General features: G+C 44.9%; 1 protein-coding gene across 2 annotated transcripts in view; it reads left to right on the plus strand.

The window, feature by feature from the left end:
* Window positions 1–12,457, plus strand: part of LOC129702230 (kelch-like protein 4) — a 331,010-nt gene that overhangs the window by 298,752 nt on the left and 19,801 nt on the right. For both annotated transcript variants that reach the window (XM_055643888.1, XM_055643887.1), the window contains exons 5-7: window positions 6,888–7,100; window positions 7,901–8,087; window positions 10,819–11,043. In XM_055643888.1, the coding sequence (XP_055499863.1) occupies window positions 6,888–7,100; window positions 7,901–8,087; window positions 10,819–11,043 (625 nt within the window). The remainder of the gene's footprint in view (window positions 1–6,887; window positions 7,101–7,900; window positions 8,088–10,818; window positions 11,044–12,457) is intronic.

Genomic DNA, 12,457 nt, shown 5'->3' on the forward strand with positions numbered 1-12,457 from the left:
ATGGGCTGAATGGCCACATTCTACTCCTATCACATGATCTTACGATCTTATGATTTGACAGACATAAGAAAGACACTCTATAAGCACAAAGTCTTTCTTTCTCATCAAAACGACTCTTAAAGTTATTTTGAGGAGTGGGTGAGTGTGATTCTATATTCTTTTGTCTCTGTAGGCAAAGACAAGTTTTGTTGACTGGTCTTTTGGTGTTGTGGTTTTATGCACCATTACAATACCTGTCTTGAAGTAGGCCAAAAGCAGACTTATGTGGACTGTGAGAATGAACCTTGTATCAAACTGAGGGTGTGGGCAAGTTTAGCTTTCCTATACTTGACCTAAAGTGGAGCTGGATATCTGGAGTGGATGCTCATACTTTAGTCACTTTTTCCGATGTTTTAATTTCTTTCACAGCACTTGACCTGTGAAACCGACCATCTCCTTAATTTGTTTACCATTCGTCAGTACTGAGCCATCCCTGATCTTAAATACATCTACTTAAAATGGGTGTGGGTTCCGAACTGGACTCCCAGTAGCACGTTTAGGAATCCTGACTAGCGTTGAATTTTCTCGGCAACTATTTCCCAGTTTCCTTCCTACACGTATTGTTTTGCACTGTATTTCCTTCCTTAATTATCTGCCATATGTGTGTTCTTTATTTGCTGTTATCAACACACATAAGACAAAGGGTAGAAGAAACATAAGTTAAACAATCTCCATTAAACCTTGGTAAAACCTCTTTGAATGTACTCTATTCATTCCGTTTGAGCAACAGTTTGTGAACTCCTCTCAGTTGTGGAGTGAATGATTTGTATGCGTCATGCGGCTGATGTGAGAAATTGCTAGCTAGCTGCAAATAGTAGTTAATACTGAAGTCCATGTGCATTGAAAGATAAAATAGTGCTGTGGAGGGTGGTGCCAAGCATTGTGTATTGCCAATCTAATACCAGGGCCTCGGAGATGTCCTCATTCTTTAGGAAACGGGGGTTCCCCTCTTCCATTATAGATGAGGCTCTCATTAGGATCTCCTCGATATCCCATAGCTCCGCACTTGCTCCCCCTGCCCCCATTCGTAACAAGGACAGAGTCCCCCTTGTCCTTACCTTCCATCCCATCAGCCATCGCACACAGCATATAGAAACATAGAAACATAGAAAATAGGTGCAGGAGGAGGCCATTTGGCCCTTCGAGCCAGCACCGCCATTCATTGTGATCTTCGCTGATCGTCCCCAATCAATAACCTGTGCCTGCCTTCTCCCCGTATCCCTTGATTCCACTAGCCCCTAGAGCTCTATCTAACTCTCTCTTAAATCCAACCAGTGATTTGGCCTCCAACATTTTCGCCACCCTCAACGGGATCCCACTACTGGCCACATCTTCCCATCTCCACCCCTTTCTGCTTTCTGCAGAGACCGTTCCATCCAAAACGCCCCAGTCAACTTGTCCCTTCCAATCCAAACCACCCCCTCCCCAAGTACTTTCACCTGCAACCACAAGAGATGCAACACCTGTCCCTTTACCTACCCCCTTTACTCCATCCAAGGACCCAAACAGCCTTTCCAGGTGAGGCTGAGGTTCACTTGCACCTACTCCAACCTCATCTACTGTATCCGCTGTTCCAGGTGCCAACCTCTCTACATCATTTCGCTGAACACCTCCGCTCAGTCCGTCTTAACTTATCTGATCTCCCGGTTGCTCAGCACTTCAAGTCCCCCTCACATTCCCAATCTGACCTTTCTGTCCTGGGCCTCCTCCATTGTGAAAGTGGGGCTCAGTGAAAATGATGGAGGCCTAAACCTAAAACTTCTGTCCCACTTAGGTAATTTTTTTTCGGCGACACAGGCGACTAGGGGAAGATGCAGAGTACAGAATATAGTTCTGTCGTGCAACAGCTCCATAGACAAAGCTCAATTTCCACTATGGGGCAAAGGTGAATCAGGCAGTACCTTAGCTTATGGAGGGACAGTTTTGAAGCCTGATAACAGTGGAGAAGTTGTTCCTGAGTCTGGTGATATATGCTTTCAAGCTTCTGTACCTTCTGCTGGATGGGAGCAGGGAGAAGAAAGACTGGGTGGGACGTTGATAGGCGAAGCATTATGCCTGTGAGATGTGTCTGCCATGGCTGGGATTATGTGTAAGATGGGAGGTGTGCATGGGTGTTGTAGTAGCAGGAAGAATATGACAATGTTTTGGAGCTCTGAATATCAGATGGAATATCAATTGCTTGATGGGGTAGTAATATGTGGAGCAATATTGTCAGCCAGGGAAATTTATGATCCTTATACTAACCTTGACCATTTGCTTAAGATCACCAGGATTCTTTCTCAACTGGATCCCATACTGGAACTATTACTGCAAAGACTTAGATACAACAAGCTGGAGTAGCTCAGTGGGTCAGACAGCATCTCTGGATAAAAGGAATGGGTGACATTTTGGGTTGAGTGCCTTCAGTCTGAAGAAGAGTCTCGACCCGAAATGTCAACCATTCTTTTTCTCCAGAGATGCTGTCTGACCTGCTACGTTACTCCAGTTTGTTGTGTCTATCTTCGGTTTAAACCAGCATCTCCAGTTTCTTCCTACACATACTGTGACAACTTTCATGGCCACCCCTTTGCCTCCTCCTTAATTAACACGAAGGGTTGCCTAAGCCTGAATGAGTAGGATATCTCCAAGTATTCATCTGTTTCACAAGTGTATTGAGGAAGATGTTGGTGTCAGCCCCTTTCTCCTCTGTGTCCCCCAAACTAGACAATGAATTCCGGCAGTGGTTTGGTTTATAGATGGCCTCCCTTTCTATGAGAAGCAGGCAAGAGATAAATTAGCTCTGGTTAGCTTTGACTAGTCCAATGATGTTACTGATAGTGCTACACTGATAGTGAAGAGAACATGATTGGCACCACCTTAATATTTTAATATTTTAACCAGGTTTAGTTTAGTTTAGAGATACAGCATGGAAACACGCCTATCATCCCACCAAGCCCGCGCCGACCAGTGGTTCAATCCTACACACTAGGGACAATATACAGATGCCAATTAATCTACAATCTGCAAACCTTTGGGATGTGGGAGGGAACCAGACCACCCGGAGACAATCTATGCGGTCGCAGGGAGAATGTGCAAACTCCGTACAGACAGCACCTATAGTCAGGATTGAACCTGGGTTTCTGGTGCTGTAATGGACCTGTCCCACTTAGGCGATTTTTCAGACGACTGCCGGCGACTGTCGGAGTGGAACACACACACACACGCACATCGCTTCCTTCACCAGCCAGCTATGCAGGCGGGGGACAGGGCAAGCGGGGGGAGCGCTGTCTGAGTAAAATGCTCACGATGCAAAGCCAATGTGATAGAGACATACACCACGTTGAACAGGAAGGTTGGCGCTGTAATTAAGACAGTGAAAGCACAGTGTACGGGAAGGGTCACATATTCTTTAAAAGAGGGAGGGGGAGATGGGGAGAGAGGTGGGGGAGAGGGGGAAGAAGGAGACAACTAATAAGAAGGCTGCGAAGCCCGGCGGACATTAATATTACCGGTCGGTTATCCTTGGTACTGAAAACTACTGTTTACTGTTTACAACCTACGAGAATCTTCAACCTCCTGGCAACCCACTAGGACCTCCTGGCGACCCACCCACGGTTTGAGAATTCTCGCTACTCTCCATGGCGGCTTCATTCAGGTCGATGCTAACTTTTCAACGTGTTGAAAAAACTTGCAGCGACCATAATGAGGCCGCGACTAATTCCCAGAATGCAGGAACTCCTCACAACCATGAAGGCGACTCCCTGGCAACTACCCGCGAACATGTTGCGACCATGTGGCAACCACATCATCTCCTTCCGTCGCCTAAAATGTCGCCTAAGTGTAACAGGCCCATAAGGCAGCAAATTTACCGCTGTGCCTCTGCTGTTGCTGATCATCCTCATAGATTGTGATTTTAGTGTGTTTTTCTATGCATGATTGAATATCTAGGCTATGAATTTAGAATAATGTTCATATTTCATATTCTATTTCAACAATGATCTAAACCAGCGTTTCATGTAAATGAATTATGACTTCTTTATTGATGTGCTTCATGCCCCCAATTAATAAATCTGAAAATTTAATGGACTTTTTATAACATCGGTTGAAGTGAATTGAACATATTTTAGTGTTTGGTTCTCACAGACAATTAGATGAGATTTTGATTAATCTCCAGATATTAGGAAGATTTAAAGCCTACAATTTGAATTTTTAGATATTCTAATATAGTATATCAAAATAACAGTTCCATATGGTTGGCTTCTTTGCACATAATGTTTTATGGATGGTAAATTAACGTGGCTATGCACTTATCCACTTTGGTGGCAAAAACAGGAAGGCAGATTATTATCTAAATGGTGTCAAGTTGGGAAAAGGGGAAGTACAGCGGGATCTGGGGGTCCTTGTTCATCAGTCACTGAAAGTAAGCATGCATGTACAGCAGGCAGTGAAGAAAGCGATTTACATGTTGGCCTTCATAACAAGAGGAGTTGAGTATAGGAGCGAAGAGGTCCTTCTGCAGTTGTACAAGGCCCAAGTGAGACCACACCTGGAGTATTGTGTGCAATTATGTCTCCAAATTAGAGGAAGGACATTCCTGTTATTGAGGGAGTGCAGCGTAGGTTAATTCTTGGGATGGCGGGACTGTCATATGCTGATAGAATGGAGCGGCTGGGCTTGTGCACTCTGGAATTTAGAAGGATGAGAGGATATCTTATTGAAACATATAAGATTATTAATGGTTTGGACACGTTAGGGACAGGAACATGTCGCCGATGTTGGGGAAGTCCAGAACCAGGAGCCACGGTTTAAGAATAAGGGGTAAGCCTTTAGTACAGAGAGTTGTGAATCTGTGGAATTATTTTCTGAGTGAAGGCCAATTCTCTGGATGCTTTCAAGAGAGAGTTAGATAGAGCTCTTAAAGATAGTGGAATCAAGGGATATGGGGAGAAGGCAGGAACGGGATACTGATTGTGGATGATCAGCCATGATCACATTGAATGGCGGTGCTGGCTCGAAGGGCCGAATGGCCTATCCCTGCTCCTATTGTCTATTGTCTAAAATATTCAAGGCTGTGTAAAATAATGTCAGGTTTCTCTAATAACTGTAATAACTCTAAAAAAGACTGCACACGCTGGAATCTGCAACAACAAAAAAATAGATTGGTTGTAGAACTCAATGGTTTAAGCAGAATCTGTGGAGATAAAAGGTGTAAATTGATGTTCCAGATTATAACCTTCCATCAGGATTTCATCTCAAAGCATTGACATACACCTTTTGCTTCCACAAATGCTGCTTGACCCTTTGAGTTCTTCCAGCATTTTTTTTCAGGTTTACGATATCTGGAAAAACAGAAACTTCTTAGGGGCGGCACAGTGGGGCAAGGGTAAAGTTGCTGCCTTACAGTGCTAGAGAGCCTGGTTCAAACCTAACCACACGTGCTCTCTGTGTGGAGTTTGTACGTTCTCCCTGTGACCGCGTGGATTTTCTCCAGGTGCTCTGGTTTCCTCTCACACTCCAAAGATGTGTAGGTTTGTAGACAATTGGTTTCTGTAAATTGTAATTTGCCCCTAGTGTAGCTATAAATGGGGTCTTTGCTGGTCAGCGTGGACTCTGTGAGCTGTAGGGCCTGTTTCTGCGATGTATCTCTAAAGTCTTCATCACAATGAAATCCCTCAATTTATATCACTTGATCATGGGCAAATACCAGAAAAGTGCTGGAAATCTGAAATAAAAACTGAATATTCAGGTCAGGAAGCATCAATAGAAAGAGAAACAGAGTTAATGTTTCAAGTCTGTACCATGCATCAGAATTGAGAAAGATAGAAAGCATGTGATCCTTCCGCTAGATTGAGGAAATCAAAGGTAGATTGGGTGCTCACTTTGTTTAATCTGCAAGTCTGAACTTAAATTCTCCATCCTACATCCATTCCTTGCACTGCTACAAGGAGAAGCTTGAGGATCAACACTTCATCTTCTGTCATGGATTTGGAGCCTCGATATTAAATTCTTCAACTTTAGATAACCATCTTTCTTCCTGTCTTTAGCAGAAATGGCCACTTCTGTCGGTAAACCATCTACAAATTTTGCTCTGTTTCTTTCTCCTTTAGTATAACCTATTAGCAACATTGTACAGACAAAGCAGTTTAATCAACTTTTCACTGACTCTTAATTCAGTCTCACTGTCACATTTATTCCCTTTGTTCAACACACCCCTCCCCTACCTTCTCTGTTGAAAATTGACCCTTTATCTCACTTTCCCAGTGTTGCACTTGAAACATTAACTTCTCCTTCCACAGATGCTGCCTGACCAGCTTGGTGCTTATCACATTTTTTTTTTAATTTCATAGTGATGGTTCAACAGAACAAATCAGCAGCAAATCTATACCATCAACATTCCATTATCAGTTATGGGATGAACCACCAGCCAACAGTAGTTTTAGAAGAGTCCAATTTTAAGAAAGTCTTTACATATCATTATCTCTATTTACTGCTCCTAAAACATTGAAGAATGACCTTGCCTCCACCAGTTGAGCTCCAAGTGCATTGAGGGTTAATGTGATGTGTAATGGGCTTCAAACTCTGGTAATGAACAGTTCACAAGTTATAGGAGCGGAATTAAACCATTCAGCCCATCGAGTCTACTCTGCCATTCAATCATGACTGATCTCTGCTTCCTGATCCCATTTTCCTGCCTTCTCCTCATAACTCTTGATACTCGATTAACAACTGAGATATTGAAGCAATGATCCACCATAATGTTCAAACGGGAATGTTATCAATCAATCATGTTGTATTGATCACATGTCAAGGGAATTATACACAACTAATATCTGACGTTACTAATCATTGTTTTGTTGAATTGGTCACAGGAACATTTCATGGAAGTGATTAAAAATCAAGAATTCCTTCTGCTCCCTGCAAGTGAGATTGAGAAACTTCTTTCTAGTGATGACATTAATGTTCCTGATGAGGAAACCATATTCCAAGCTCTGATGATGTGGGTGAAGCACGAGTTACAGAAGAGGCAGCAGGAACTTGCAATGCTCTTGTCTTACATCAGGCTCCCTCTACTCTCTCCGCAGGTAACGGAAAACACAAATTGAGTCAAAAAGACATTCACATACAGGAATTATTAAGCATTTTCCAAAGCATTCAATTAATAGGAACCTGATTCAATATATCATGAATATTCCAATGACAATTCCCAACGTTCAATTTCCTCAACTGTTCTCATTACAGACTCAGTTTTACTAGTCTGAGTAAATGATCCAGAGGCACAAGTAGGCAATTTCTTAATTGTTTTCCTTGAAGTAGGAAGATCAGTAGTTCTCCTATGAGGCTTGCAAGGCAAACAAAGGTCTCATCTACTTCAGTCTCCTCTCCTCTCCCCCCCCCCCCCCTTCCCCCCTACCCCCCCCTATCCCCCCCCCCCCCCCCATCCCCACCCACTACTATTTTAAACCCCAACAAGGTTACAATATAGCTGCTCCTTCTGCTCCTACTCACTTGAGTAGACTGATGGGACTGAAGGCTGATAAATCCCCAGGGCCTGATTGTCTGCATCCCAAGGAAGTGGCTCTAGAAATAGTAGACTCATTGGTGATCATTTTCCAATGTTCTATAGATTCAGGATCAGTTCCTGTGGATTGGTGGGTAGCTAATGTTATCCCACTTTTTAAGAAAGGTGGGAGAGAGAAAACAGGGAATGCGTCACATATACTTGATTGCTGAGTGCCAAATCTAATATAAATAATCATAATAATTTGCATTTATGTAAAGTTGTTCAACTAGAAAGATCTGAAAAGAGATAGTGGTACATTTCTTTGAAGTAGCACAACATGCTTTATGACAAATAATGACTGCTGGTATCTATTTATTTTAGTTGTTGGCTGATTTGGAGAACAATCCAATGTTTGCTGATGACTTGGAATGCCAGAAACTTCTTATGGAGGCTATGAGGTATCATTTGTTGCCAGAGCGACGGCCGATGTTGCAAAGTCCTAGAACCAAACCTAGAAAATCTACAGTTGGAGCACTTTATGCAGTCGGAGGAATGGATACTAACAAGGGTAAAAATGAATGGGAAATTGAAGATAATATTACTAATGTGTAAAGAGTTGTAACTTCTTTGGAATGTTCTTGGTGGTTGCCCTATGTGTTGACAGTGGGATTTGACATTGAAACTTTTTGCTTTTAAATATATAATTTTAAATTATTGCCAACCTACTTTGAAGTGAGAATATTTTGCAAGGAGTTGAGAACATGTTTGTATTTTCTCCCTCCATCCCTTTCTGCATGGACAATCCTCAACTCAGAGGATACATTAGAGAGTCAAATGCCTTTAAAATTATTGCAATGACTTCCAAAAAGGACTTAAGTTTGATTTGAGACTTCTTGCACTATTCACCTACAATCAAATTCTTAGCTGCTACTCCATATCCCACACAGCATTGAACTGCCCTCTGCAGGGAATACCAAGTAGGAAGACATGATCAGTGGGTATTTCTGTACCTTGATCCAATATATCAGCCCTATCATTCAATTATCAACATATTACTAAAACACTCATCTTGTTTATTTGTAAGCATGCGTGTGTGTGTGTGATATCCCCAAACACTGCCAAAAAGGTACACAATAGCGCTCCTATTTTAGGCCCACCTTATTCACCATTGTCCAGTAATGTAAATGAAACATTTTTTGTTCAGATTGATGGTATATTTTACATTACTGACATTTTAAACTTTACAAAAATCACTTTTCAAAAGACTGTTCCACATGCCCTGCCTGTCAGCCGTGTTACAATGATGTCACAATAGATCCCGAATCTCATTTACATTAAAAATCACGATTTTTCATCTTAATCAAATTCTTCCATTTTCATTAACAGCTAACATGTGCTTAGGTTATTTTAAAGAAAAACACGATTTTCATTCTGGGTGGATGGGATAGGGGGGAGGTTTCATTAAAAAAAAAAAATCACAATTTTCATTGTGTGGGGGAGGGAGTGGTGGTGGGATAGGGGGGAGGGGTGAGGAGTGGGGGAGCAGGAGGATAGAGGGAGACGAGGGGGAAGGGAGGGAGAGGAAGGGGAAAGTGGGAGAGGTGAGGAAGGACAGTGGGGGAGGGGGAGGTATAGAGGGAGAGGAGAGGGGAGTTGCGGATGTAGGGAGTGGGGGATAGAGGGAGAGGAGGTCAGTGAGGAAGGGAGGAGCGGGGGAACGGGGAGATAGAGGGTGAGAAGGGGGGTAGGGAGAGGAGACGGTTTATAGAGCAAGGGAGGGAGTGACAGGATAGGGAAAAGGAGAGGGAGGTAGAGGTAAGTGAGGGGAGGAGGAAAGGGGAAAGAAGAGGGAGGGTGAAGAGGAGGAGGAGGAAGTGCTGGGTGATGAGGGAAAATGGAGGAGGATAGGGGTAGGAAGAGGAATGGCGAGGCGCAGTTGGGGGAGGGTTGCCATGATTTGTGTCACAACGATATCTGGCATCACGGAAACCCTTCAGCCACGCCTGCGCAGTTGTGGGTTATGGGTGAGTGGTGGAATATTGCCTTGGGGGACGGGCCCAATGGGCCTGCACCTGGTCTAGTCTTTTATATACCTCAGATAATAAATTTGTTTACTACATTAGCTGAGGCAAGTGTCCAACAATATTTCTCCTACTTTAAGAGTTGGAACATAATAGTTATCTTAATTCATACCTCTAGGTTATTAACTTTTTACTGACCATTTGTGATCATTACTCATAGATTGGGCAGTTAGGGTAGATAGAACCTTTTTTTCCAGAATTGAAACATCAAATGGTGAGAGAGACAAAGTTCAAGAGAGATATGCAAGGCAGGTATTTTTACGCAGATGATGGTGAGTGTCTGTATCATGCAGTCAGGAGTGATTGTGGAAGCAGATATGATAATCATAATCCTAATCATAATAGTGATTTATTAGCCAAGTATGTTTTGCAACATTCGATAAATTTGATTTGCCATACAGACATACCAATAAATAGAACAAGACATCCAAATACATTTTTAACATGAACATCCACCACAGTGACTCCCCCATATTCCTCACTGTAATTGAAGGCAAAAAAAATTCAATCTTCTTCTCTTCTTTGTTCTCCTGCGGCTGGGGCACTCGAACCTTCCATTGTCGGGGCGGTCTTGGCTCCCACACCTGGTGATCGAGCCCTCTGCGTCGGGGTGATCAAGGTCCGCATCGGGGGACCTCAACTACCTGCGCCGGGCGATCGGTCACCCTCGGCTTGCAGCTTCCCGACATCAGTCTCTACCCAAGACTGCAAGCTCCTCGATGTTGAAATCCACAGGCCGCTGTTGAAGCGTCGATCCCAGTCAAGGGATTGCCGCCAGCTCCATGATGTTCGACCGCAGAGTGACCGGAGATGCGAGACAGAAAAAATTGCATCTCCGGTAAGATAAGGGATTGAAAAAAAGTTTCCCCCGACCCACCCCCCACATAAAACAAATACTTTTCAAAACACATTAAAAATAACAAAAAAGACAAAAAATTAAATAAGACAGACAGACTGTAGGCGAGGCTGCCATAGCTGACGATGCACCTGATTTGACATTGATACTCTTTGCTTCCATTAGTAGATAATGGAATTTAAGAGACTTTTGGATAGACACATGAATATGCAGGGAATGGAGGGATATTAATTATGTGCAAGCACATAAGAGATGGTTTTGACGTTATGATCGGTACAGACATTATGGGCTGAGGGGCCTGTTCCTGTGCTGTACTGTTCTAAGTTCTATGTTTTTATATACACTGTTAACTATTTCTATAGGTGCCACAACAGTAGAAAAATATGACCTCAGGACAAATACCTGGATACAAGTAGGCACAATGAATGGGAGACGCTTGCAGTTTGGAGTGGCAGTGATCGACAATAAGCTGTATGTTGTTGGTGGCAGAGATGGATTAAAGACGTCCAACACTGTTGAATGTTACAATCCAATAGCCAAAGTCTGGTTGATAATGCCACCAATGTCCACTCATAGACATGGACTAGGTAAGAAATACTGTAACTATTTTTTATCTTGATTACAACAGTTAAAACTATAAACTAACCTCTTTTTTTGAAACATGCACATTATTAGTATTTTGTAATATACTTTCGGTTCATAACTTTGCAAAGCACAGTAGATTTAATATAAGAATCTATTTGACACAAGCAACCGCTATTCGAATGTTATTATTAGAATTCTCAGATAAAGGTAGAGGTTGCACCATTTACACCATGGTTGCTTTTGACAAATATATATTTCCAAAGGGCACATGGTGCTGACAACTAAACTCTACCAAACAGTTCAGTCTTAACTATAATCAATAAAATTACTACAAGAAATGTAATTCATCCATAGCTAACTAGCAGTATTAAAGCTGATACTACACCAAAATAAGTGGATAGTATTATCCTAGACCAAGGGGGACCCGGGGGAGGGGGGGGGGGGGGGGGGGGGGGGCTGCTGCGGCATCACACACATACTAACCACCCCCCACACACACACAGGGGGAGGGGGCAGGGAGGGAGAAAGGATGTGGAAGGGGTGGGGGGAGGGGGGGGGTAGGGAGGGTGTGGGGGGGAGGGTGGCAGAGGGGGGTGGGGGAGAGAAAGGATAGAGGGGGGAAGGGGGAGAGCGAGGGGGGGGGGAGAGAGGGGGAGTAAGGGAGTGGGGAAGAGTAGGCGGAGAGGGGGGAAGCTTGGGGGAGGGAGGTGGAGGAAGATGGGGAAAGAGGTGGGGGAGGATGGGGCAGAGGGGTGGGGGGGGGGAGGAGAGGGTGACAGAGGGAAGAGGAGGGAGTGGGGAGGGGAGAGGGGAGGAGAGGGAGAGAGGGGAAGTGGGGGGGAAGGACGGGGAGGCAGGTGGAGGGGAGGGGGGTGGGGTGGTGGGGGGTAGAGGGAGAGAGGAGGTGGATAGGGGGGAGAAGATGTGGGAGGGGAAGGGAAAGGGGGAGGAGGGAGAGTGGGGGGGAGAGGGGGGAGGGGGGGAGAGGGGGAGGGCGGTGGAGGGGGGGTGTGGTGGGGGTAGGGGGGGGCAGAGGGAGAGGGAGGAGGAGGGGGGAGAGGCGTGGTAGGGGGGAAGGGGGAGATAGTAGAGGGGAGAGGAGGAGGGGGAGGGAAGGGGGAGAGACAGGAGGGGGCAGAGTGGGGGAGGGGGAGGGAGCAGGAGAGGGGGAAGAGGGGGGTAGGGGGAGGGAGGGGGAGAGGGAGAGGGAGAGAGTAGGGAGAGAGAGAGAGGAGGGGGGGGGGGGGGAGGGGAGGAGGGGGGGGGGGAGAGGAGGGGAGGGGAAGGGAGGGGAGGGTGAGAGGGGGGGGGGGGGGGAGGGGTAGATGGGGGAAGGGGGGGGGGGAGGGGGGAGGAAGGGGGAGAGACAGGAGGGGGGCAGAGGGGGAGGGGGAGGAGGGGAGTAGGAGGAGAGAG

Source organism: Leucoraja erinacea, chromosome 12, assembly GCF_028641065.1.
Source record: "Leucoraja erinacea ecotype New England chromosome 12, Leri_hhj_1, whole genome shotgun sequence".
In the NCBI taxonomy this organism is placed as follows: Eukaryota; Metazoa; Chordata; class Chondrichthyes; order Rajiformes; family Rajidae; genus Leucoraja; species Leucoraja erinaceus.